Source organism: Oreochromis niloticus, linkage group LG16, assembly GCF_001858045.2.
Source record: "Oreochromis niloticus isolate F11D_XX linkage group LG16, O_niloticus_UMD_NMBU, whole genome shotgun sequence".
Lineage (NCBI taxonomy): Eukaryota > Metazoa > Chordata > Actinopteri > Cichliformes > Cichlidae > Oreochromis > Oreochromis niloticus.
Window position 1 is genome coordinate 24,124,896 of NC_031987.2, and position 27,701 is coordinate 24,152,596.

General features: G+C 40.7%; 2 protein-coding genes and 1 long non-coding RNA gene across 7 annotated transcripts in view; 2 read left to right on the plus strand and 1 right to left on the minus strand.

Moving 5' to 3' along the window:
- The window catches only part of znf385b (zinc finger protein 385B), a 29,486-nt gene extending 19,091 nt beyond the window's left edge, over positions 1 to 10,395 (plus strand). For 2 of the 4 annotated variants that reach the window (XM_019353405.2, XM_019353408.2), the window contains 7 exons: positions 1,391 to 1,527; positions 1,672 to 1,782; positions 3,596 to 3,791; positions 3,890 to 4,255; positions 6,142 to 6,326; positions 7,092 to 7,187; positions 7,313 to 10,395. In XM_019353405.2, the coding sequence (XP_019208950.2) occupies positions 1,391 to 1,527; positions 1,672 to 1,782; positions 3,596 to 3,791; positions 3,890 to 4,255; positions 6,142 to 6,326; positions 7,092 to 7,187; positions 7,313 to 7,720 (1,499 nt within the window). In that variant the 3' untranslated portion in view covers positions 7,721 to 10,395. The remainder of the gene's footprint in view (positions 1 to 1,390; positions 1,528 to 1,671; positions 1,783 to 3,595; positions 3,792 to 3,889; positions 4,256 to 6,141; positions 6,327 to 7,091; positions 7,188 to 7,312) is intronic. The other 2 variants (XM_019353410.2, XM_019353406.2) reach the window with 2 other exon arrangements.
- On the minus strand, positions 6,273 to 7,031 carry LOC112844111 (uncharacterized). The gene is made up of 2 exons (XR_003216709.1): positions 6,448 to 7,031; positions 6,273 to 6,355 (listed from the first exon to the last, which is right to left on the minus strand). It is a non-coding gene; the product is annotated as an uncharacterized LOC112844111 (long non-coding RNA).
- Positions 10,396 to 18,139: 7,744 nt separating the features above from the next.
- Positions 18,140 to 27,334, plus strand: LOC100695051 (solute carrier family 22 member 4). Of its 2 annotated transcripts, XM_005475411.4 has the most exons (12): positions 18,141 to 18,318; positions 18,437 to 18,712; positions 19,676 to 19,894; positions 21,497 to 21,600; positions 21,854 to 22,008; positions 22,150 to 22,321; positions 23,566 to 23,692; positions 23,772 to 23,872; positions 24,874 to 25,088; positions 25,818 to 26,000; positions 26,201 to 26,336; positions 26,818 to 27,334. In XM_005475411.4, exons 2-12 carry the CDS (start codon positions 18,503 to 18,505, stop codon positions 26,918 to 26,920), a joined length of 1,725 nt encoding a protein of 574 aa, XP_005475468.1. In that variant the 5' UTR covers positions 18,141 to 18,318; positions 18,437 to 18,502; the 3' UTR covers positions 26,921 to 27,334. The 2 variants fall into 2 exon arrangements, with proteins under 2 accessions (XP_013130766.1, XP_005475468.1); XM_013275312.3 differs by having other exon boundaries at positions 18,140 to 18,712.
- The last annotated feature ends 367 nt before the right edge of the window (positions 27,335 to 27,701 follow it).

Consider the following 27,701-nt stretch of genomic DNA (forward strand, 5'->3'; position numbering starts at 1 on the left):
ATTTAAAATGGGATATAATCAGGTTTACCTTCATTACATTACACTGGACATATGCACTAAACCAACATGACCAGAAACCTCCTCCTCCTCCTCTTCTTCCACCGCCTCCCCCTCCTTCATCAGGCCTGATTCAGATGGCATCAGCGTTTCCACCCACACCCTGTTGTTACAAAAGATTTCACTGCAGGGCTTTGACATGCTGCAACTATAAACATACACATAGGATAATATGCTTCTGTGCATCAGGTAACTAGAATGAACTAGCAGCAGCAGGTGGATTCAAACATCTTCAAGTGTTTTCCTAAAATTGCTTACATGTAACTGCCCTCCAAATAATCCGCTGCTAATAATTCTAGGCAGATTTAGAGTACTCAAGTTTTGTTTGTTGAATAAATGTTTTGTTATAGTTGTGTATAGTGTGATAGGTTCACCTTGGATTCTGCATGACTGCGGTTGTTCGGTTAATGTACTTCCTGCCTTTTGAAAGTTTACATGTACAGAGCAGGTCTTTCTGGCCGTGTGGCAGCTGGACACGTGGACTCATTATGTGAGCCAATCGTTCACCCTCTCTTCGCTTTGTCTTTCTGTATTATTGCCTCTCTCTGCCCCGAGCAGCTGCAGCTCCATATGTTCTGTATCCATATGTTAGGTACTGTTAAGCAGATCCGCTGCTCAGGTTTCCAGGTCGTAACTGCAGAGAATATCAAAGATGGGCTCCCTTTGTTTGCTCGACAGAGAATATGCCAAGAAGTGTGTCTTTCTCTTTAACAGGCACAGCTTTAGATATATTTCCTGATCCTTACAGATGGTCTCTGGTCCTCATTCTAATCTGATAACAACAGTCCTGATGAATATACATTTACATCAGTATCAGGAACTGGTTAATTTCATAAAAGGCTATTTATGAAATTATTATTCAACAAATGTTTGGATAAAAGTTCTTAAATGTGTTAATAAATGTAATTTAATTTCACCTTCATAAAGTGTCAACAGACTAATGACAAATCAGCTGAGGAATCATTATTAAAACTCAATATTTGCATTCTTAACATTTTTGTAGCCAAAAGCGACCAAACTAAATCTGTAACATCATAAAATGGCTCACCCGTTTTATGTAGAGTGAATACGAGTCAACCAGGGTTTTTTTCTGGATTCATTTCTAGATGTTACCAGTATGGAATAATACGAGTATATCCTTATTTTCGCATTGTGGTGTGACTGTAGCAACGCTGTGAAGTGAAAATGTGATTTGGGTCAATATAAGTTTCAACTTTACCCTTAAAGCAGAAACTCTGCCCTGCAAACCTTCATGTTGTTGCTATGTTTGTTTGAAGTGTGTGAAAACAAGGGTATTAGAAATCAATTATTTAAACTCCGTGTCTGTTCCCAGGAAGTGGGAGTGGTGCAGTGGGCGGAGCATTGCCAGGTCTCATAGGTGCCACTGGTCCCTCAGTCATGATGAAACCGTTTCTGCCGTTTCCTGTCGAGACAACGTCACCAGTTGGACTTTTCCCAAACTTCAACACGGTAGGTGTGTGTGTGTGTTAGCGACAGGTAAACGTGTGTCATTGCTGCAGGTCAAATAGATTGAACAAAAAAATCTTTCATGGTGTCATCAGTACTCGGCTTGAAACAAGCTCGTGACCTCTGACCTCTGTGTGTCTCATTCAGATGGACCCGGTGCAGAAGGCTGTCATCAACCACACCTTTGGTGTTACCATGGTACCGAAAAAGAAACAGGTCATCTCCTGTACTGTCTGCCAGCTGAGGTTCAACTCTGATGTAAGTGTGAGTGTGTGTGTGTGTGTGTGTGTGTGTGTGTGTGTGTTGTTTCTGGTAGATATACAAGCTATAAATATAAATGAAGTGTTTGCTTATTAATACATTTACAAGTTTGCTAGAAAAAGTTAGCACTGTGTCTTAGAAATGTTTGCTCATTAGCACCTAAAGCCTGTGAAACTGAATTAGTTTTGCAATCATAAATATAATTCAGCACATCTAAAATTAACATTTGCCATGCAAGCTAGTCTGAGGTTACTGTTAACGACCGCATTTCAGTCCTGCGTTTTTATGAGATCTGATCCTGAAAACGAACAACAACAAAAAACAGCCGTTTATTGTCTGAATTTTACATTTTCACTGGCGTTACTGTGGATGGAAGTTTATTCTCAAGCAGTTTATAGTTAGTCTTGCTGGAAAGGAGGGTCCTACCACTAGAGAGATGAAGTCTTTTCTTTTTTTTGTATAATTTTATGAGGTGCTCGTGGAAAAGAACAGGTGCGTATGCTCAGGTGTAACACCTCCCCTTCCACACCCTAATGACACAGATCTGCGTAAACGACACTCTGCCCATTCACAGACGACTGCTGTGCGGTAACGAGCTGCCTCATTAGGAACATGCCAGTCAAACATCACTTATTCATGAGCTGGTGAAATTATTCATGAGTGAACATGAAAACAGGAATCACGGCTCAGAGAAGTAAGAGAGGAGCGTGAGCTCAGTCTAATGGGCTGTGTAAAAATTGAGTCATCTAGACGGTCACATGGGAACACTGTTCATCCAGGGGTTTGTTACGGGGTGCTTACACACTCTTACTCTGTGTGGTGACACACAACGTAAACAATATTTACAGTGCAGAGATCATCTGTTTACCTGGACTCGTCACAAGAGCGCTCACATCCTAACACAGGCACTCTCACGCTCCTCTCGTACAAGCTTTCTACTTCATATTTTACACCTTTTGCCATAATTTAGTATGTTCCGTACTTTGGTTATGACTTACTAAAGTTTTCCACACTAGGGAAACATTGCACTTCATGTTGCAGTGTGAACACCCAGAAAACGAGGGCTCGCATTCATCTGATTGGCCAAAACGCCACGTTACTGGATGATGTTTCACTGTTGGGAAAAGCTGAGCATGATGAAAAAAATAGCTATGGCAATTTTTTGTTAACCTTCCTGCTGCACAGATGCTCCGGCTTTATTCAGAGAACGAGGGGGCTGCACATTTTTCATGCATCGCCAGCCCGAACGTGGCCTCAGGTCCATCTCCTGTGCATTTAACATTATATGTAAAGTCCTGTTTTAATCAGTCCAGCTGTGTACACAGGTGGCCCAGAGGCCTGGATTTAATGCGTGCTATATGTAGGTCTGTAAATAAAACATAAATGTATTTTTATGCTTCAAGCCTATTGTCCTTGTTTTGATGTGTGTAACTCCAGCGATTGTGCTCTGAGCTTTTCCAAAACACAGGTGTCCTATAGCGTGCATGAATGCCTGCAGCTCCAGAGCTGCTGTGCTGCTGCTGCTTTGCTAGCATGCTTTTCTATGCCTTCTATGGTTCAACAACTACCTTGAATTACTAAAGGGAGAATAGCCATAGAGACCAAACTTTTTGTATGCTGTAAACATGTTTATGTCTTCTGTAAGGTGATCACCTTACAAAGCAATGCACAGGGTTCATTGTTATAGCTGCTCTGAAGTGGCTTTTCCAGACACTGACTGCAGTCTCTGGTCCTTTCACATTGGTTTTATTTTGGAGGACGCTGAATGGCTCAAATACAAAACTAAAACTTTTCTATTTCAACATCTCAGTCTCAGGCTGAGGCTCATTACAGAGGAAGTCGTCACGCAAAGAAGCTCAAGTCTCAGGAGAACAAAGCCAAGGCTAAGCTGTCAAATTCTGCAGAAACCAATGGGAGCGTCTGTAATCCTGCTGGCCCCGCCCCTCTTGTCTCAGCTGTCCCCGCCCCTTTTGTCTCAGCTAACAGCAGCACTAATCAACACACAGGTTAATTTTTATCCAATAATAACACTGATGTGAATTATGTTACTGCTGATGTTTTTGTCAGATATTGTTTCATTTTCCTTCTACTCTTCTCCCTTCAGATTTCTTATCCAGAACCGCAGACTCCCCGTCTCCTGTCAAATCTTTCCTCCTCCCCTCTACCTCCCCTCTCTCTTCTTCCTCCCCCTCTTCGAGTAGAGCAGGCAGTGAGCCTCCTCCATCCAGCCCCCCATCGGGACTCCCAGCTCCAGGCCTCTCTTCCTCTTCGTCATCCTCTTCTTCCAAAGCTTCTTCCGCTTCCGCTCCTGTCACCACCTCGTCTTGCCCTGCTCCTCTTCCAACTGCACCCTCCCAGGATGCTTCACCTTCAGTAGAGTCAGAAGAGGAGAAGGCGAAAAAGCTGCTGTATTGTTCTCTTTGTAAAGTCGCAGTCAACTCGCTCTCTCAGCTGGAGGCTCATAATGCAGGTGACAAGAAATATGTACCTTTGATTTTATATGATCTGCATTAGGATTAGCAAACAAAACCATTTCCTTGGCTTCTAGTTCTTTGTCACACTTACATTTACCTAATATTGAATGTATGAAAATTGCCGGTTCTGGACAAGTTAAAGGGTAGAAGGATGATTCATCTTCAGCACAGTACAGGAAATATGTACAAAAATCAGGTTAATAAAGATAGAACTAATCCCCGCCCCTCCCCTCCAAAAAAAGAAAACAACATCCTACTACAGCATTTCAGTCAGTGTCAAGTCTGGACTTTGACTGGGCCATTCTTTTATTTTTCAGCCATGCTGTTGTAGATTTAATGGTGTGTTTGAGATCATTGCCCTGCTACATAATCCAATTCGGGGCTTTTAAGATGCTGGCTGAGGCCTGTAGAGTCTGAGATGTAGCTCTTGGTTTCTTTGAGCAGTGCACGGTCTGACCTTGGGCTGAATTTGCTGGGATGTCCACTCCTGGAAAGACTGGAAGCTGTCATGCACTTGTGAATAAAATCTCTCAGTGTACAATGATAGACTTCAAATTATTTGGTAACTGTCCTTCTAATTCTTCCCAGACTGATGGGCTGATAGTCCCTGATGGTAATGTCTTTCCTCCTGAGCATTTTGTTACTTATCGTCTTAATTCCTGTGGAAGTACTAAAGATGTACATATTTTTCACATAACTTTTTTTGTATTTCACCTTCATTTTTGTTAAATAAATATTTATATTGTGTAACATTTGACGTGTTGTAGCTCATCTGAGGTTGTATTTACTTCATTTCAAGACCTGCTAGGCATCAGCTTATTTCGATTATCTCCTGATATGTAAAACTCTTGAATTGACAGAGTGTCTTTTTACCATGGCTGTAAATCTGAAGAGAGGTCCAACTACAATATCGGCTGAGCAGTTCTCCTGCTTATTATTTACAGTGCTAAAATAGAGTAAGCATCAGGTGATAAAACTAAAATAATACAAAATATGTCTGTTGTCCATCTCAGCATAGCGCTTCAACTAATGTTACCATCTGTAAATACCAGCAATCAAGTGATTAAGTCAACCAGAGAATTTTCCTGGATGGAGATTACAAATGCAGTTCCCACGAGGCCTTGTCCTGTGTTTACTTTAAGTCAGACCCAAAAAAGGAAAACAAAAGACTTTCACATCGAACCAAGTTTTCTTTTGAAAGCTGCGGGGAGCTCACCCGAACATATGCTGTTTTTTTCACTCCTCATATCTCTGAATCTATAAATTAGGTGGACAGTTCAATTGCTTGTAGTTATTTTACTTCCTCACAGAAACATACAAGGGTATATAAACAGTTTCACATTTAGCTATATAACTATAAACACATTTAGAAAGAGGAGAATTTGGATTAATGACACTGAAAGGTGGAAGGAAGGTGTCCGTTAATCTCCCTCAGCAGCTCTGTGCTGCCCCTGCTTGGAGATCTTTGGTATCTACTTTTACTCCTGTGACATTAAAAGATATCCAAAAAACAAATGCTGTGCTTCATGCATGAAACACACACAAGCATTAAACTTATTAAACTTGTTCATAATCCAATATGGCCAAAAGGATTTGTGGAAATCCTGGAATACATCAACAGGGAGAGCTTTCTGCACAGTTTCTGGACTTCTGTTGCCACATTATGATAATCACACATGAATATTTATCCTCAGCAAGTCACTTCTAGTTGATTTTTATAGAAAGGTTGGTTAACCGGGATGATAATCAGGAAGATATCAGTATAGAAGCAGACGATGTGTACAGGTTTTATTTTGATGAAATTAAAAAAACAGACCCATATTTAAAGATATTTTTAAAACCAACATTCCTGTTTCCTGAACTTGCTTTCCTTTGCTTTCAGGATCAAAACATAAAACAATGCTGGAGGCTCGTAGTGGCGCTGGGCCGATCAAAGCATACCCTCGACCTGGAGCAAAGCTGAAGAACGGCAGCAGCTCGGGACTGAAGGGCTCCGGCTTGCAGAACAAAACCTTCCACTGCCAGATCTGTGATGTCCATGTCAACTCTGAGATCCAGCTTAAACAGGTAGAAACTCGCAGCAGGTTCACAAATGTCTAAAGGAAGGTTGTCAGACTGTTCATATGCACTCAAATATTTGCCACACAATACTAAACGAGTCACAGGTTCAAAAAAACAAGCAATTCACCTCAGTATTGCTTCACCGAACAGAAGTGATCATCGTCGTATTGAACTCCTTTCGCAAAGTTTTACAGCGTCCTCCAGAGTAAATAGACATGGACACATACTGACAGCTGAGGTAAACAGTGGACTGACAGCCTACACTCACTACAGATGAACTGTGGCCAGAGTTTTGTCACACAGTGGCCACCGTAGCTAGGATAATGCACTTAAATTGTGATGGGGTAAGAAAATCGAACTCCCCTGACTCTAACCTGCACACCCTAGTGGTGAGATTTCACATACTGTACCTTTAATGTAGTTTCAGAGCCCGGGTCATTTTCTGTTTAAAGCACAAACAGTCTTCTCACAGTTAAAACTGGAAAATTAATGTTTATTCATCTTATTTAGGTTTTTAACCTCTAGAAAGGCTTTTGGTTTATGTTATCAGGACTAATGTATTTTACATCTCTTTACCTGAAGCGACAAATAAACTTAGACTAGTGAGCATACTCATATTTGGTTGCTTGTAGTTTGTGAATCATCGTGAACTCTTGATCCTGAATTTGATGCAGGTTCTTCTGTACTTGTGTAGCTTATAGTCTCGATCGCTGTTGATCTTGTCTGCCCTCAGATTTGCTTTCACTCTGACAGTGTTTGTTGTTGTTGCAGCACATCTCCAGCAGGAGGCACAAGGACAGAGTGGCAGGAAAACCCAGCAAACCCAAGTACAGTCCTTACAACAAACAGCAGCGCGGCTCACTCACCGTGAGTGTCTCTTTACCTCCCTTCCTCTAATTAAGTATTATTATTTACTTTTGTCTTCATTCTGTTTTGTTTTTCATCGATGTCTCTTTGTTTCCTCTCCTTCTCTCTTCTCCTTGTTTGCTCAGAAGGAGCTGGTGAAGCCTGCGCTCTCACCTTCATTCCTCTCCACTCCTTTTGCTCCACCATCTTCTCCGCTCACCCCCTCTCTATCACTCCCTCCATCCTCTCTGTCCTCCTCCCCCCTCCTCACACCGACGTCCTCCCCCTCACACCTGCAATCTCTATCCACCCTCGCCCTCCGGCCTCTTCCCCCCTTTTCACAGCCTCCTTCCTCCGTCCAGCACCTGGACCAATCAGAGCGAGCCAAGGATCGATTCTCTTCACGCCGTACTGATGCCAGCAGAAGCAGGAAGTCATGCCAGCGAACTTTGACCTCTGACATGCTTTTTGTTGCCACTACGGGGACATGGGAGACATCAGCATTAAGACTGCAGGGATTCAAACCTGCAACCTCCTCACTAAGAGAGATGTGAACTGCCTCTTGCCCACCAGAAGAGGAGATGTTCGTTTAAATAATCCTGAACCTGGGCAGAACCAGTGGATGAACAAAAAAGCAGAATAAAAAAATATCAAAAGAGTTCTTTTATCGACACATGTGAAGTTACTGGAAACCAAAAAATACAGAAATTGCTCAACATTGTTTAGAAAGCACTAAGTGACCGTAGAAACTTCCAGAATCTAAAACAGAGGGCCTACCTTAGAGAAAGCCAAGTCTAGAACAAATATCCGTTTTTAGCAGCCTGCATTGGCTAAAAATTGGGCTTTTAACGTATTTTGGTTTGTCGGAGCTGACAAGACACCGAATCTAAAGACAACCCAGAACCTGCTCCCAAACTCTTACCAACAAAGGTAACAGTGCTGTTACTGATTTTTTGGGAGGTGGGTTTTGAGGAAGTTTGGACTTTTTGATGAGGCCAGACACAAAAGCTGATGGGAACATTTTGATCGAGATCCCAGTTTGGGTTCTCCCTCAGAGGTTGCAGAGGATTGGAGGAGCTGTTCTCTGACCTGCTCGAGGAGCTTAGCAGCACAAATAAGACGTCAGAAACTCAGCAGATGTCGTCTATCATGACCTAACACTACTGCAGCTGTCAGCGTGCCCTCACTCAGACGTCGCTTCTCTCGTGTTTCACTTATACATAATTCCTGAAGAAAGTTAAAAAAAGTTGAAGGATGGAGTACGCAGCATTTTGTACTTATTGTCAACAAACCGCATGAAAATACTAAAACCAGCTATGTTTGTTCATCTCTAAAAACAGTTAGACGTCCTGCCGTGCAGCTCCGAAACCTACATGGTTTACAATAAAGCCTATATGGTTTTATTTATTAGTGGGGATATGGTGGTGTGAACTGTGTGGCTAAACAGGCGGCCTGTTTTCAGCTTCTGCGATTGTTTGACCTAATGATCTGTTTGGTGATGTCATTAAAACTTTATTAATTGGTTACTGATGTATAAAAACTTGACCAAAAATTTCACTTACTTTTTTCCTTAAAAAAGAACAGAAATAAAATAAAATAGCTTTTTATTCAACTGTTTTTCAGTTCTAATATCTCCCTCCATCCAAACCGCCAGGCAAGCATGCAATTTAATGTGTAAAATGTTTCTGTTTTTTGCCCCAAAACAGTTGAATTTTGATACATGTGAGCTACGTGAATACTAAAATCAGCTTTAAAATCCTTAAAAAGTGTAAAACATCTGCAACTGATGACATGACCTGACACAGCACTGCAGCACATCCTGCTCTGTGTCCTCACTGGCGGCTACAGCTTCACCAAGTTGCAATAAACCAGATATATTCTTTAGTGGAAACATGAGAAGCAGTTTAAACCAGACAGCCTCTCGGATCAACATTGTTACATAACCGTTAATGGTTATCTAAAGCTTTGCTCATTATTGTCGCCGACTTGTGTTTTCTGCTTTCTGTGTGACTAATGTGTGACTAGTGTCCCCGTGTCCTGTCCCCCTGTCTCCGCTGCCTGTTGAAAAATGATTTTGGACTCTGGACGGAGAAAAGGGCCTTGTGTCTGATTCTTTAGTTTTATTGAATCTTCCTGCTGTCACTGAACTTGCTGGAGTTTGAAGCATCTGAGCAGAACTTTTACTAAAAGCTGAAGAGTTGGAGAGACGTTTTAAAACATTACTAGAACTTTCCACAACCTGCAACTAAGCTCACGGACTCTCCATCGATGAAACAAACTTTTACCTACAGCTTTAATTAATGCTTCTCTGGTTATTTTTGTGCTCTAATTATTTATTTTACATTGTGTGTTGTATATATTTACCTAAAGCTTTTTCTTGATTTTTCAGTAAATGCTTAAATTAAGACTTTTGGTCCATTTAGCACTCTGGTCCAGGGATGGTTATCTCAAGGTGCACGATGAACCCATTCGCTTTTAAAGCTTTCTTTGGCCTTCATATGACCGTTTTCATCATCACTCAAAGGTCCACTTCTTGGCTGTTTTCTGAACCTTCAGCTACATCTCAGAGCTTTGGGTGAATTGAGGTGTGTTTTTGTGTTTTTCACTTGTTCTTTATAGTCCAGCTCTGTTACCCAAGATAATAAAAATAGACTTGATCTAGGAGCAGAGAAAAATCTGTGTTGTCAAACCTGCTGAGTGTGTGAATACACGCCAGCATTGCAGGATATTTATTCAGCCTTCCAAGAACAACAGGAAAGTGAAAATTAGGCCATCCAGAAGAGCTCAAATGATTTTTTTGGCAACAAAATCTTGAGTAAAAACACGACTTTACCCCAGCTCGCTTAATATGTGATACACAGAGGGGCCTATTTTCTTGGCTTTTAACTTGTTTTACGTGCTTCGTTACTTATTCAGTTTTAATGAGTAACAATAGTTAAATCCTGTCTTTAGATTAACCGTTGCTGAATTTCTGTGCTACCTGGTAAACAAAGGAGAATAACATTCAGAGTGATGTTCGTTTGTTTTCTTTTTTCTTTGTTGACGGGGTGGTTATTTATCTTGTTTTGGTGCAAAGCTTTGAGGCTCGATGAAAATATTATCAATTTAAAATGCACTTTTCACCTTGTGTATGTTTCCTACATTTGCATTATATTGTTGTAATGTCTGGGTGACATCAAATCATAGGGTGCTGTCGCATTTGCTGATTTATGTAAGAAATAATTGATTTTTTTTGTTTAATTCAATTTTCCATTTCAGTCATTCAGGTCATGTGATGAAGCTTTAAGGAGATGTGGTTGAAGGATGTGGAAAAAAGCATCTGAGAGGGCCTTTGAGTTAGCATTATCACACAAACTGTTCACAGGGATGAACTTTCAGTGCTTTAATATGTTTGGTTTTCTGTCCAACACACTGAGCACTGGAGCCTCTAGGGGGCAGTAGCAGGACTTTTGGCTGTCAGTCTGGTGTACTGCTAGCAGATAGCTTCCTTTAGCACTTTTAACCTTCAGGTTCTTGTTTTCACAGTTGCACTGGAAACTAGAGAAAAAGTTAATGTTACTAATGATGTCATGGTGTCTCCTCATCAAACTGTGAAACAAATACTCTGATGTAACGCGATGTCACAGGAAAGCAGTCAGATACTGTGTGTTTTACCTGAGCGGGAACACGTGCCCGCTCAGGTAAAAGGCTGCATGTTATTGGTCAGATTAACACTGGTGTCAGTCTTAATGACTTTGGAGTTAAAGGATGGGTTCATATTTTATTTGCAGCCAGTACGGACAACATTATCAACGACATTGAGCATTGACTCACCGACATGTGAGTGCTGTGTTACAGCAGTCTTGAGGAAATGTGAACCTAACCTTTAATGGTAAAATTGGTCTACTACTGGATAAATGCGCTCATTTTCTTAAAACTTTACATTAATTTCTTCTACAGGGTTATAGGGTGACGTAAACATCAGCGATGCTTTTCTACATTTAGAAGCGCAGCATGTGGTGGCCTTCACATGATAGCCTGGTGGCAGCATTGTCTGTGTCCTCTGTGCTTTGTTGGGAACTCTTCCATAGCTTCATCTTCTTGAGCTAGTCTTGGCTGCTGTAGCTCCTCATTGGCTTTCTTTAGTCCTTTGGCCTCCAAGTCAGTCTTTTGTAGGAAATTCCTCATGGATGTTGTCCACGGCAGCTGACTTTAGTCTAGAAATGAGGATGCACACTATACTTTGGAAATGGTCTCAACAACCAGACACTGGAACCTGGCTCGCTGCAGTTTATTGGACGTTTTTGTACATCTAGATAGGTTAGAGCGTGATCCCTACTACCTCTTTATGAGGTCTGAATTCTTGTCTGTCAGTCAGAAGCTTGAAGTCAGAAGTGGAGGGCAGTGGAAAACTAGCTTTAACCCTCTAGAAATCTGTTTGTGGTGTCTGTGAGGACCTTATCATCCCACCACCAGCTGCGCTTCTGGACATCCAGTTAAGATGTTGCTCAGGATACATGAGCCTGCCTGACACTGCTTGCAGGATGCATCCTCTTCCTTGTCTCAGGTGCTAAAGCTGCTTGGGACTGGAAAGAAGTCAGTCATAGCACACAGAAGTAGGGATGGGTACCGGTGTCCAGTGCCATTATGGCACCGGTTCTGACATAAACGGTAGTAACCAGACCGAAAAGCAGCGCACATTCTGGTGCTTTATTTTGGTGCTTTTTTTTCCCTGAGATGTCATACACTTTGGATTCTAGCCAATCATTTTACCTTTGCAAGCGTAGTAGGCGGGCCCAGGTACGTACGTTCTTTTTAGAGCAGAGCTACAGATTAAAAATGCCCAAGGCGAAGCAGTCAGAAGTCTGGCTGTACTTCACAGCAAAAGATGCAAACTCAGCAGCCTGCAACAAGTGCTTTAAGGTGATACTGTGATTCTGTGCAAAGGAGGTAACTCCTCGAATCTGATGAAATACCTGGCGACGTATAGCATTTTGTTAAAAGCCGAGAAATGCGCCGTATTTGATAGCTTGCTGCGAGACCTCACACCGTGCACATCTACTGCGGGTGGGTTGCCTGTTATCGGACCCGGAGTTAGCAACATCCTCCAAAGAGTAGAGTCCTGGCCCCTAGCCCTGCCAGTGTAGCAGAAATGATGACGGATGATGATGGCAGCAGCAGCCGTTCTTCTCTGCGTGAGTAGCTTCATGTTGTTCGTGTGTAATTTACGTTGAGTAGGCTAACCACGTTATTAAATTAATGCATGTAAGGTGAACTAGCAAACACCACCGTAGTTACATGCGGCTGTCTTCTTGTTTGATGGCAGATGCTCCCGTCACCCTGGCCAAAAAGGCTAAAATGACCAAAGAAAAAGTGGAAAACAGCTAAACATGAGAGGTTTTTGGACAAAGTTTGTGTTTTCCCATTGTTTAAGCACTGCTTCCAGCCAAGAGTGATACCATATATGCCCTATAGCTGCAGAAAAGGCTAACATTGTTATCTTTTTACAAAAAAACAGCTAAACATGAGAGGTTTTTGGACAAAGTTTGTGTTTTTTCCATTGTTTAAGCACTGCTTCCAGCCAAGAGTGATACCATATATGCCCTATAGCTGCAGAAAAGGCTAACATTGTTATCTTTTTACAAAAAAACAGCTGAACATGAGAGGTTTTTGGACCAATTTTGTGTTCTCCATTCTTTAAGCACTGGTTCGAGCACCGTTTAAGCACCGGCACCGTTTCAAAAGTACCGGTTTGGTACTGGTATTGGATAAAACCTAAACGATACCCATCCCTACACAGAAGAAGGACCAGCAAGCCCTGCTCAGAGCCCCAGAGCTCCCTCCAGGACTGCAATGGCTCTACTTCTTTGACCCCATCCTTCCATTGCATTGGGAGTTAACTCCTACTGATTCTATGTGGCAGTCTTCTTCTTCTCCTTCTGCCTCCCTCACTGCTTGAAGTAGAAGTGATTATTAAAGGATGGTTTCTTTCTCTTTGGTTTTTGGAGGTTATCTCTGGTTTCATATACCTAATTAGAAATTTAGAACATTTAGAAATGATCAATGGCTAACACAAGCCCATTTACAGCATTGGTGTAAATGTCACTACGCTGTTTTTATGTAAATACTTTTGTTGCCATGGTAAGAAAAAAAGCACACCAGGCTGCACAGCTAAAAGACTGTATCAGAAAGAGAAACACGAGCAGAAAAAGTCAGTAACCCTCTCATTTGGAAAACGTCATCGTCAATAATGAATTTTCCGTGTTTTCAAGTGGTCAGTATTTTAAATGTCTTCCTGCCTCTTCCTGAAGAACTTGAAGCATCTCAGTCTTCCAGTAACAAACAAACAGTTTATTTGTGTGTGTGTGTGTGTGTGTGTGTTTGTGTGTGTGTGTAGGTGTGTGTGTGTGTGTGTGTGTTTTCTATGCAGTAACTGATCTCACAGCACAGTAACTCATTTCAGTTCTTGTATGTCAAATCTGTGTTAATGATGCCGATGAACTGAGGCTGTCTGACGCTTTTACATCGAATCAGCTGTTCTCAACTTCCTGTCCCATGATGTCATCAGGGTGCAATAATGTACAGATCAGATGCTGCTTTCTCAGCACTTAAGGCTTGGTAGACTTTATATTCGGGGGCGTGTAGTTGCAACACTGGTATGAATTAAACAGGGATGCACTGTTTAAATGGTGAGTGTGTTTGTGTTTGAGTGTGTGTGCATCCTTGGAATAAATGTTGACTATTTGCTTTCAACAAAAGAGCTCATTTCCATGAACACCAATGCCATGCAAACGGTGAAGTGAATTAAATGTTTAAAGGAGCGGTTCACCCAAACTACTACACACAGGGCTTCTTCTTTTTCTTTTTAAGCATCTCATATATTTGAGATAACTACAAAACATAGTTTGGTGTAGTGTTATATGTGTTATTTGTCAATTTTCGCCAAATATATTTTAAAAGCATATTCAGGTTTTAAAGTGGGAAGGAAAAACTGGTGACGCACACGGTTCAGCTTCGATACATTTAGCCAGCCATCTTCATTCAAATCCTTCACGGTTGACCTTGAATGGAAATGTTTGAAGTGCGTTAAAATCAGCTTCGAGATGAATGTGAAAGATGTCTCCCTTTATATTCCAGTCTTCCTGCTTTAGAGAACCCTTGTCGGCTTCTTTATGTACAGAATTTATTCTCTGAGCTTCTTTTTTAACGAAAATTGTTTATTATGATGTGAATATGCAAATTATATTATGCAACATTTCTCTTATTTTATTCCTGTAAATTCTTTTTTTTTTCATTAAAAACTGCTGTATGTCCTACATCAGCCGTGTTTACTCTTTTTGAAGTAAGAGAAGACTTCGATGAAGAAACGCTGTCACACAGACCCTACACAACGCTGAATTATGACCAAATGTTTTTGTTATATGTAACTATGTTACTCATGATGCTTTAAAGCAGCACTGTGTAAAACAGTCCTGCTGAAAGCTAACTCACATGGGTCAGCAGAGTGGTTTTGCTCTCTCTGCAGTTTTTTTCCAACAGCAGAATCCATCTGTTTTCTTTTGGTTGTGCAACATGAAATCAGATACTTGAATGAAGCTATTAAAATGATATTTTGACATAGGCATCATCAAATGAACAGCAATATGTGTTTGTAGGCACTTTAATTTCCTGCTCTCGTCGCTGATCCAACATAAGTTGTTTTTACACGTGAACTCAGCGTCAGGTGTATGAAATCAGGACATTATCCTGACGTTGCCCTTTCTCACACAGCAGAAGAGAGTCTGCTCTGTTTGGTTTATGTGAGGGTGCCGCTGGGTGCAGCACGTAGGAGGCAGACTAGCTCAAAGGTAAATGGATGGACTTTGGCGGGTTAAAGACTGCTCCATCTGACTGCACCTGTATACACTCATCTATTGGGGAATGTTGTTGTCAAAGTTCAAGTCTGGATGTTTGAAAACAGATCATTCAGTCTCTAAAGGTTTATTTTTTAAAATTTTATTATTAAAACACCTCCCAAAATCCATCGACAAAACCTGACTGCTTTCTTTCTAACATTCACTGTCTGATGAACACATCGGGAGCAACTCAAGGTTCAACATCTTCGAACCTTTGAGAAGCTTTGTACGCTCTGACAGGCGTACCCCCTGGTACGGCACCTGCCTCAGTGAGAACAGTACATCATCAGATTTTCATGTGACATCGAGTTTCATATAATCCTAAAAAATTGTCATAAAAGACCAAAGAAAATCATTTTTGAATTTAAGCGCTTTCATAAAATCTCATCTTATGATACTAATGTCGTACCAGTGACCACAACTTGAATATAAAACAGCTCAAAATGACTCTAAAAGCTTACTGTCTGATATCTTGGTGATTCTCACACAGATGCTGATATTCACCAGTGATGTCCACTGTTTATGTTTATTTTATTTATTTTAGCACATTTAATTACAACAGTAGTGTTGGCCAAAGTGCTGTACAAAGATACAAATTACACAGTAAAATGACTTAAAATACTGATAGCAAATAACAAGTATGAAATAACATCAATGCCAAATAGCAGATAACAAAAAACCAAAACTCTCATGCTGTTTTAAAAGTCAACGAGTAGAGATGTGTTTTCAGATAGGATTCAAAAAGATCGACGGTAGGAGCCTGTCTAATGTGGAGAGGTAAATCATTCCACAATTTAGGTTCCACCACCACAAACGCATGATCGCCTCTATTAACCAGCCTCGACTTTGGTGTGGCCAAGCGCAAAAATCACCAGATCTAAGAGCTCTCGGGTGTATATAAGGCTGCAGTAGGTCCGATAGATATCCTGCTCAGTGGAAAGGAAAAATAAATCTAATAAAATAAACCAAATAAAACAAAATGTAAGGAGGAATATGGAAACTGACAAAAAATGTTTGTATAGATATATAAAAATATACAAAAAATATAAATACAAAATCATGAAGAGGCTTTAGTGTCTGTTTTCTGAGCTTGGTTTGTCTACATGACAGCAAGGACCTGTATGAGGAGAGTGAGACAGTCGTGGGTTGTGTGATAGGAGTGACTGATGGGTTCAAGGCACTGATGGGTAAACAATGGCATCAAGATGAAAAACAAAAGTGTAAATGACTGAATTGAATCAAAATCTAAAAGATAATAAATAAAATAAAAACTCATTACAAAATATAGTCTAGGTGTTTTCACATAACACAGTCAGGTCAGCATGGTCATAAAAGAGAACAGACATCAACAGAGAGATGAGTATTTATAAACGTTTAATACAGCTTCCTTCAGAAGGACCAAGCTGAGTATTTTAGGAAATCCACAGTTTGCTTTAATGAGCTATCAGCACAAACAAAGTCACCCTTAGAACAACAGCTTCACATTTCAATCTACTCCAGAGATCCAAGATTTTAGCCCTTCTGTTAAAGCTGGATGACCATACAGGGGGTCAATAAAGGATTTATCAATCCTGAGCTCTTTTGGAGTTGAACTGTATATTTATCTAAGACAAAGATGTGCTAACAGATGCAGAACTACCACAGTCCACAGGTAACTTAAGATCTGAACTGCCAGTTCAGGTCCTTGTAGTGGAGCTGGTGTGTGAAACAGACATCCTGCATGAGGCATCCTAGTGCTTGCTGAACATCTTATCTTCCTCTTCTTCTTTTTTAATTTAGCAATTTTGTTTTTTGGTTCTTGAGGTCCTCCTGTATCCTGTTGAATCACCCAACCCTCAGGTCATGCACTTGTTCCATAACATCCCAAATATATGACACAAAAGTTGGGATGAGATTTTAGTGTTGGGACACAGTGACAAACATGGGTTTGTGTCCAAACATCTGTCTGGACGCAACTTCAGTGATGTTCCTGGGATAATGGGGTGTTTTAGGGGTCAAGCTTCATTAACCCTCAAGGTGATCCCACTGGGGCTGATCAGGGATTCATACCTCAGTGTGTTTCTGAGCAGCTAGCCACTCTGTCCCCTTGGCCCTCTTTTTTTCTCTTTACAGATGCTACACAAAGCCACTGCACCAAGCTTCCACCACCAGACACCTGGCTCTCGATCCCATCTACTCACAGTAATCAGTCCAGTGTCCACAGTGTACTCATCTGATACAGACACAAAAACGTCTGGTTGCAGGGTGATCAGGGAACTTCAGCTGCTGTTCGAGGTCCACCGATACCTGCCAGGCTCTTGTTGAGGTCATGATGCCTGCAGATGGTCATTTGTCACTGTTTGGACTGCTTGTGTTTTCTGATTGCTCCAGCGATGGTCCTCAGGACCCGATAGTCCCTTTGTGTGTGGGGATGTGTGGGCATCTTGCTTTGGAACAATGAATCCCAGAAGTGTTGAAGAAAACTTGTTGAAGAGAACAGATGTTCTGTTGCAAATTCAAACTGTGCCACATGTTTCTGAGGTTCATTAATGTTACTGTTTGGTAACATTGCAGGGCACCCACTTCTATGAAGAACAGCAACCAGCAGCTTTACTATGGACTGACAAACACCAGGGTCATTAAATCATTCAACCTCTTTTTTTTTTTTTTTTTTTTTACGTAATATTTACAGTTAATCTTAAAAACAACCTACTTAAAGGGACTACCTGGCACTGTAAGTCATCTGGTTTGATGACAATAGGCAAAACCCTAACCCTGTATTTGGAGACACACAAAAAGTAACAACAACAGATTACAAATTTGATAAAACATGTCAGGATCATCACTGATAATAACCTAGTGCTCAAAGAGTTAATGTAGTGGGTTTTTTTATTATTTCAAATTGAATGTCCTGAACCAAAGAACCTGATTTAAAAAAAAGAAAAGAATAAATTGCAACTGTCTAAATGCTGCACTTGCTCTGCTTAGACCTTTCCCCTGTAAAACAGACACTTTGTCTCTTCCTCAGCTGCCTGCTTTCTCTCTCTCTCTCTCTGATATGATGAGTTGTCATAAGTAGCTTCAATGTGAAGTCAGATTTTTAAGGAGGAGGATGAGAGGAGTTAGAGGTGGAGTTCTTTTTTCTTGCCAGGGATAAAAGTTTTGAAGCAACAGAGAGCTCTTCCAGAGGGAAGCTGACACCGATACTACACTGACAATAACTCTATCCAGTCAGCCACGATATATTGCACTCAATGCAGCAGTAGCTGAAGTTTTTTTTCTCTTTGAGGCAACACAAGGTATTTGCACATATTTTAATTTGGCCTCCTTATTGGTATTTTTTTTATACCACTTCTATGCACATTACCGTGACAGTATTAATGTTTTTTTTATTCATTTGTGACTGAATTTCTTCAGTGACAATACACTAAAGGCTGAGAAGTAACAAGCAGAGTGGACTAGAACACAACAGAGGCCAGTAAAATGCAGGATTACGAGGCATCCATCTCGTTTCTGGGGACGTGGGGCCGGTTTCAGATGAAAGTCTTCTTCTTGCTGTGTGTCACCTGTCTTCCTGCCGGGTACAACATCCTGTCTGTCATCTTTCTGCTGGCTAGCCCCCCACACCAGTGTTACATCCCAGCGCACAGGAACCTGAGCCAGGACTGGATGCAGGCCAGCATCCCACTGCAGGTAAGAACTTAATGATTCTGGATGTAATTCACAGAGTAATCAAAAGCAATCATTCATTCATCCACAATCTTTATAGTCATCTGTATCATTTCTGTCAGTGCAGATGAATTTTAACTGTATTTACACTCTGATGGTTGCTGCTAAAAAACATGACAAAAGCCCTTTATTCCGCCCCACTGCTCCTCTGCTGTTTGCAGCTGTAGTTGAATTACTTTGTTGTAATATCTCCAAAAGTTGAATCTGTTCATCTGGACGTAACGTTTTGTGGGAGAAACGTTTGTTGTAATATGAGCGTGAGAGAGCCTCGCACTAAAACAGTCAGCTCACCTAAATCTGCAACAAGATATCCGAGTCATTTACCCCTGCTAGTCTCTTGCACTGCACAAGCTCATGACGGTTACTTTGTCAGTAACATGTTGTCCTCACGTTTGTTCATTTTTCTTTAACTCCCACACACATATCAGCACGGCGGAGGTAAAGTAACTATTGTTCGCAAAACAGTGAAACTGATATTTAAGAAGCTACATGTGCAAGATTTCATTCTCAGCTGTTCTCAATGAAAACTGTTATCAGCAATGAGGCATGGGCGGACGGAGCGTTCAGATCTCTCACAGTAAAACAATGAAAAACTACAGCAGAGGTGTGCGGCTGCTGTTGCTGTTATGTCACGCCAGACAATAATTTAAATTGTGTTGATGCATAAATGTAGAGGAAAGAAAATAATAACAATTTAACAGCAACAGTTTAAAAAATATATATATAGATATATGTATACTATGTAAAGACAATGTGAAAACTTTTCAGATGATCAGGTATTCATTTACTTTATATCGGTGCTCTGGATCCAGCTGTGAGTCAGAACTGGTCTAATCTGAACTGATGTAGCCTGCTCTGGCACAGGTCACCTCCCTGCTGCTACAGTGCAAGTTGGCAATAACAAATATATTGTTTCCTGCTCAACAGGTGGCCGGGCAGCTGGAAAGAAGCAGTTGTAGCCGGTATGAGCTGGACCTGGTGCAAAACCTGTCTGAGCTGGGAATCAGACCCAACCTAGGCCAGATCTACAACTATTCTGCACTCGGAGCAAGTGCAGGGGTCATGCTGTCCAGCCTGAAGCAGGAGGAGTGCAAAGATGGATGGATCTACAGCACAGAGCACTACGAGTCGACTGTAGTCACTGAGGTACGGTTACTGTCTTGATGATATTGTCCAGATCCAAGTCTCCCTGGATCACAAAGGACTTCCTGGTTAAATAATAAATATATATATATAACACATACTTAGAATCGTTTCCCCCCCGTTTTCACTGTTAAAGTCAAGTGTCCCTCTCACTATTTTATATTAGTGTTTATATTGGAGCACATTTAGCTGGGATGCAATCTGGCCCGAGGTTATAATAGTTAACTAAAATGTAACAACAAACTAAAACTGGAAGGGTAAAAAAACAAACATTTTAGTTAACTAAAATAAAAATAGCAATTTAAAAGAAAAGATTAAAACTGAAATGATTTTGTGAATTTAGAAAATTAACTAAAATAAAAAATCTTAGTTTTATCTTAGTTTGTTATTTAAAACTTGCCTGATGCAGTACTTACGGACATGTTTATTGAGACTCTGGATGTCTTCAAGACTGTTTTCAAACAGTTCTCTGTTTTTATTGAAAGATCTGTAATAATTATTCTAAATCTTGCCCTTTACATATGCCCTCTATACAATAATAACTAAAAAGACTAAAACTGAGACAGAAACCAAGAAAAAAAAACTAACCTAAAACTAAACATGCTCGAACAATAAAAACAATATTGAAAAGTCTAAATGAAATCAACATGAAAACAAACTGGAAAATATAAAACTATAATAACTGGATATAATGATTTGGCCAGTTTGTAAAACCAGCTGGAGCTTGTTACAATAGCCGCCAGTTGGTGGCTTGCCTCAAATGACTGCACTAAGATAGGAGGAGCAACTCCATCGATGGAACACAGAATAAATAAATAAAGGCAAACATACATAAATAAATAAATAGGATGGCTTAGTAAATTTACGTGTAAATTACACTATTTGAATTTTATTTTTGTGGCGTGTTAAGCACACACAGTGATTTGAACACAGCCAGGATACAAATAATGGTTCCAAAGAGACAGTTTCAGCCAATAAAAGGAGTTACCTAAAAGCAAAACATCGGGCAAACAGTCAGCCAAGAAAACAGGCAGGAGACATAGATCAGGGCAACTTGGCGATATAGATGGTGAGTCAGTAAAGGCAACATCGAATCCTTTACCACACAGTGATTTTTGAGAAGCTTGTGTTTGAGGGAACCCTCTAAAGTTTATCTTTATGCCACTTGTAGTCATACAAACAGTGACAGGAATAAGAAATCAAACAGCCTGAGGAAAAAAATTAGGACAAAGACAAACTGATGTTACACACCCATCAAAACAAAGCAACATGGAGGCTAATGAAGCTAACAGTCTGCACAGGGCCAGCTGGAAGACAGAAAGTAGTGCCCAGGTATTTGCTTCTTTCTGTCTGTTTTGTGATTCTCACCTCTGATATGTAGTGAAGATGTGAATATGGGCAATGGAGCAACTTCTTTAATGTTGCTGGGGATCTGGATAACTCTGTATAACTGTGAGACAGAGCAGTGGCCTGTGAGCTTGCTGAGTCCCCTTCTAGTTGCAGGTTAAATTCCCATGTTTACTTTATATTCCAGTATCTACATGTGCAATATTCTTGAATTTTATGACTGCTTCACAGTATCCATATGTTTTCCTTGTCTTCTAGTTTAACCTTGTGTGTGGCAACCGGTGGAAACAGCCACTGACCTCTCTCATCTACTTTCTGGGAGGACTTTGTGGCTGTTTCCTCTCTGGACAGATATCTGACCGGTAAATTCAGTTTCAGTTCAACAAGTCTCTAAAGTTAACATAAATGCAACGTTTTTCATTAAAATATGTCTGCTAGTTAGTTGTGAGTAAACTCACACTGTACCAAATAAAATATGTTGTGTTCTTGGGTAGTGGTCATGCTAGCTGCTAATGCTTTGTTCCTTTTAAAAAACCAAAAAGATAAATATCTAAAAAGAAGAACATGTGTGCTCATGTTGTGGCTGATTGCGCTTTTGTTGTATTTGTGCTAAAGTTTTGGCAGGAAGCCTGTTCTCTTTGGTGCGATTGCCACACTTAGTATCTTCAGCCTTGCTTTGAAATTTGCTCAGTCCTGGACCGTCTTTACTGTGCTCTTCTTCATGGTTGGCATGGGTCAGCTCACCAGCTACATAGTTCTGTTTGTACTGGGTAAGTGTGTTCTCTTATTTTCAGGATACTACTTTCCAATGGCTGCATGTTCTACTGCTGCTTTCTTAATCAAATTTCATTGAAAAACAAAGTAAACCCTTTAATCAACAACTTCTGCCCTCTTGTGAAATTTCTCCACAGGTTCAGAGATCCTTGTTGGCTCATCTAGAGTTCTCTACTCCAGCATGTGTTTACCTTTCATGTATGTATTTGGTATGATGCTGCTTCCTGCTACTGCCTACTTGGTCAGGAACTGGAAACACCTGTCGCTGTTAATGGCCATGCCTGGGCTGGCCAGCCTCCCCCTCTGGTGGTAAAATGACCTCAGTACACTATCAAGATTTTTTTTGCTGGTGACATTTTCAGAGTTAGAGTTAATGGAGAGTGTGCTATAGACAGATTGTTGAGGAATTTGTGTAAATGCACTTCAGTGTAAAAAGTATTTTAGGTCATTTTCATTGCCTATCATGAGCTTTTTCTCTCTGACCAAAAACATGTAGGACTGTCCAACACTGATGCTTAATACCAACATTAAGCTAAATGTGCACCTTAGTATCTGTTCGTCATCCATCCATCCATCCATCCATCCACCACTTTCTTCCACTTATCCAGATGTCCTTTTGTTTCTTCCTCGGTGGAAACTGAGACAAAAGAGATATGTAATCTCTCTAGGTCTCCTTCAAGCTGGGCATGCCTAGAAGGCCTTGTTAGATGCTCATTTCTGCAAAACTGGGCAAGCCCTTTAAAGTTCAGAAAATGGGTTTGGTGTGTTTGCATTCTTACCCATTCTTTCAGTCACTCCATAGTCCTTATTTTCATAGGTGAAGGTGTGAACATAGATAAACTGGTAAACCAAAGTCATTGCCTTCTGGCTCAGCTCTCTGTTCACCACAAAGACCTGACATAAGACACACATTACCAGTTAGCCCACACAAATGCACCTGTCCATCTCATAGTCGATGTTCCCATCACTTGTATTCTAGATTGAGAAATACCCAAAGGAAGCAATAGTTAGTTTGATGACAAACAACCACTGAAATGAAGCATGGCCTCTGGCTAAGTTGCTCATTGTCATCCCAGCCACTTCACACTCGGCTGCAAAAATTATAATGAAGGTGACCTTCTGATCACATTATCTACCAAAGGAGTGGACCCTTATTGCCCCAGCTCAGATCCTGATCATGAATACTGCAAACAGGATTGTAGACTCAAGACAAACCCGCTGACGTCTAGCACACATTCCTGCTCATTTATTTTCAGCATGGATGTTGTATTTCTACTGTGGATCAACTAAGCAAACACTAAATGCGTGTTTGAAGTGAAACTTTACACCTTTCTTTAGCTTGACTATGCCACCTACACCTATTTGGAGATTTTTCACTAATTTTACAGGTGTTCTTATTGTTCTGCGATAAATTCTGAACTTATATTTTCCAACAGCAACTTAATGAATAATTAACACTGTGTCAGTCTACTCAGGTAGATGTGTTTCCACCTAAGTGCTGACTTGACTAATGAACTGTAGACAATCCAGATTTGTGTCTGTCTGTCCACCAGGCTGATTCCAGAGTCTCCTCGCTGGCTAGTGTCTAAAGGCCGTTTGCAGGAAGCAGAACTCTTGTTAAAGTCAGCGGCTCTGGAGAACGGTGTGGAAGCTCCTCCTGTTATCTTCCTCTCTGCAAATGTAAGGGCTTCTGACATCAACTTTGTTCCACACTGTAAACTATGGTGCCCACTGCAGTGACGTTTCTTTGTCACTGTAGGTTCAACAGTCTGATAGCAAGAAGGGTGAAACCCTCAATTTCCTGGACCTCCTAAAGACCAAAAGCATTCGAAGTGTAACACTCATACTTTGGTTTCTCTGGTGAGTTGAAGCCTTCTCCACTGCAGGTGCTCTCAGGAACTGATTTCTTGCTAACTACAGTATAGCATAATTGATAGTTTCATTATTCTGGAGCAAGAACATTAAAAGGAAGTAATCCATGTTTTAAAGGTTACTAGGGAGGACATTACTAGTGACTTCTGTGGCCGCCAACATCTCTTTGTACATGCTGACATCATCAGGATGTATTTTGAACCCTTTGAACAGTCAGTGACCTTTCTTTTAGTGCCATTCTCATGAAAAACTTACATTTTTTGCAGTTTCTAGCTATTCCAGCCGACGGACCCTGCTATTGCTCATCCTGTAATGAAGCATCCATCATCCATCCAGTTGCCCCTCAAGAATTCACAAGACTCGCTCCTCCTCCTACAGAATTGTTCAGAATTGAACTAAACTTACATATAATGATCATCTAATTCCGGGGTGTCAAACATAAGGCCTCGGGGCCAGAATTGGCACTGCAAAGACTACAATCTGACCCATTGGATGACTTTATAAAATATGAAGGACGGCAGACATTTTGGACTTTTAACTGTATTTTAAGTTTTACAGTTTTTCTCTACTGATAAGAGACACCCCCTGTTGTCATTCATACAACACCCAAGTAATTAAGTAACAGGTAAACAATAACAATCAAAACAGAGAAAAATTCCAGTTTTTTCAGAACTAGTACAGAGCTGACCGAAAGAGGAGTTTCCCTGGTTCAGCCCAGTGCAGATCAATGTGGCTGTATGTGGCCCTCAATGTAAAATGAGTTTGACGTCCCTGATCTAATGGGTCTTCATCCGAATTGTTGTCGAGGTTCACATGACATTTGCTGTTTTAATAATCATAACCGGTGAATTGCGATAGATTGTGAGCAGGACAAGTTTCTATGTCACTGACGTTCTGGTTTATTGATATAATCGACATTACAGCGTCTCAGTGATGCTAACAGGATTTAATTTCTCTCTTTTTCTTATTTGTTCTCTTGTTGTTTGCAGGCTTTCTACGAATGTGACCTACTTTGGATTGTCATTCAATATGTCTACCCTCTATGGCAACCCCTTCCTGAATTACTTCTTGCTGTCAGCCGTTGAGCTACCAGCATACACTGTCAGCTCGCTAAGTGCATGCAGGCTTTCCCGCCGCCTGTCTTTTATCAGCTTCTCCCTGCTGGGGGCGCTAGCACTCTTCCTCATCCAGGTCACTCTGCACAGTGAGTGAGACCACTATAATCTAGTACTCCACCACTGCACTTTTCTCACTCTCTTTGTCAATATAATTATTAATTTATCAAAACAATAAATATTTTGAACACATAATTGTTTGGCTGGCCAAGCCCCAGAGTAACTTTGATTTTCTTAAGAGCCTTTTTTGGTGAGAAGCAGGACTGGACAGGTCACAAGTTCATCTCTGGGCCAATATGCCAGTAGTGCTGCCCAAAACACTCTTTTTCAGATAATACACAAAACTGACACACGGGTACACTGCAAGCCTTTAAAGGTTCTTATCTATATCAGATATTATGACATCAACATTTTGCCTAGCAACCACCAACCACCTGGCTAAAATGACCAATTTATAGTGCATTTATACTCCTAGTACTCCTTCTAAAATTGTGTATACTATGATTTTCACTTCACGACAATAATATGTAATTTATAGCTTCAAAACCTTTATTATGCATGATATATTGCAACAATATAGAAACCCCAAAACAACAGACAAAAATCACAGATCAAACAATAGTATAGCATGGGCATTTATAAAATATGTGTAAAATATGTCTTAAATGCTTGCAACCTGCTTGCAGCTGGTGGAAAACAACATATATAGAAAAGTCTGGCCTGGCATTTAAGAGAGGGAAGGCTCTTTGACTATTGGTTCGTGTTTCTAAATAATTTGTTTCCGTCCTCAAAAGCTTACCTCTTTCCCCTCCCTCCAGGCCATCCAGCTCTCACCCTGTTCCTGGTGCTGCTGGGTAAATTTGGCGTTCTGGTTGGCACGGGCATTTTGTATATGTTCACTGGAGAGCTCTCTCCCACAGTCATCAGAAATACAGTGATGTCATCCTGTGCCATGCTCTCCAGAGTGGGGTCCTCTGTTTCCCCATACCTACTGCAGCTGGGTGAGATATTTGGGTTCAGATTATCTTTAAGGGAAGTCTTGTTGTGTTGAAAATACGTTAAAAAAACCCCCAAACACCCTTAATGCTTAGCTACCCATCTCTAAATCTAGTAAACTGGCCTGCAGGTCAGTGATGCAGTCTGTAGCAGACAAAGGCTGACTTCACTAATCTTGTATAATCTGCTCTGGTCTTGTCTGCAGCTGTGTTCTACGAGTTCCTGCCGTGGATGCTTGTGGGTTCTCTGTCACTTGTCAGTGTCGTGCTCTGCTTTTTTCTTCCGGAGACCTTCAGAGAGCCGCTTCCCGACACCATCGATCAGATGCAAGCAATTCAGAGGTAAGTCTGTCCAACCTTATGACTGCTCTTACTGAGGGTTGTGCTCTGTTTTCAGGGGCATATTTGAAGCTCTAATGTTCTGTACATTACCACAGTAAGTTTGTAAATGAAACAACTCAGATGCAGATGAAGTGCAGACTTTCAGCTTTAATTCAATGGACTAAACAAAGCATTGCAAATGTAAGGAACTAAAGCATTTTAACACAATCCTGTGATCATCCACCACTGTTTACCACTTTCTGTCTTTCTAGCAATTTCTCTGATGGGCGTTTTATCTACTTAATTGATAATAACATAATGAAGGAATTGCCTACACCTGCCCATGAAAACAGTAAAAAAATAGAATTTGTCAGTGTCCAAATATATATGGACCTAGCAATATGTAGAAAATATTGGTGTTTTCCATATAAAACAAAAAAAGGCAACAAAAAGCCACAAAGTATCAGCCGTACTGATGCAGCTCTTTTCTTCTGGCTTCCAGATTCAGGTGGCCGTGTGCCTTCAAGCCACCCCAGAAGGATGACATGAAATCAGCTAAAGACCAAACTTCTCTGCCTGAGATCATCTGTTCAACGCGCTTTTAAGACTTCGGACACAGAAATGGATGAAGCTGCCTTCACCAACGCTACCACCAACACCAGAATGTGAAACATTAGACCTTAGTCCACTCTGACAGGATAGTTGTGCTGTTTTCTGTCTCCATCATCTTCAAAGACTGTGAGAGAAACCGTAGAACTTCCAGCGATACAACAGCTTCTCTTTCCACATTACAGATGAGAACAAGGGGAGCTAATACACAATGAGTGTATTTTTTTTTTTACCTTTTAAAAGCAAAGGGGGGTAAAAAGTGATCTGTTTACCACGATGAAGGTCAAGTTTAGTGTTTTTCCTCCATCGTTTGAAACACCTGTGCCTTTGAGATAAACATTATTGTCAGTCATATGAACATGAATGTGTTTAAGAAATAAAGATCACAAAATATACATTTCAGATGAAGATTTAGTTGCTAGATTGCAATTTTTTTGTATTTCAGTCATTAAGAACAGAGTTCTTGGTTCAGTCCAGCAAGACATATTATCAGAAAATGACATTAAAACTGCTCAGACACAAATAGCAATTAGCCACTGGGTATGCACTCATTGGCCACTTTGTTAGGTACACCTGTTCAATTGTGCGTTAATGCAAATATCTAATCATCCAGTCATAAGACACCAACTCAGTGCATTTAAGCATATATACATGGTCAAGACGGTCTTCTGACATTCAGACTGAGCTTCAGAACAGGGAAGAAAGGTGACTAAAGTGACTTTGAATCTGGTGTGTTGTTGGTGCCAAACTAGCTGGTCTGAGTATTTCAGAAATTTC

Excerpts from the sequence above, each read along its gene's own strand:
- LOC100695051 (XM_013275312.3), top strand. The coding sequence starts at position 18,503 with ATGCAGGATTACGAGGCATCCATCTCGTTTCTGGGGACGTGGGGCCGG. Across the intron at positions 19,895-21,496 it reads AGTCGACTGTAGTCACTGAG|TTTAACCTTGTGTGTGGCAA; the intron begins GTACGGTTACTG and ends CTTGTCTTCTAG. Across the intron at positions 25,089-25,817 it reads CATCCAGGTCACTCTGCACA|GCCATCCAGCTCTCACCCTG; the intron begins GTGAGTGAGACC and ends CCCTCCCTCCAG.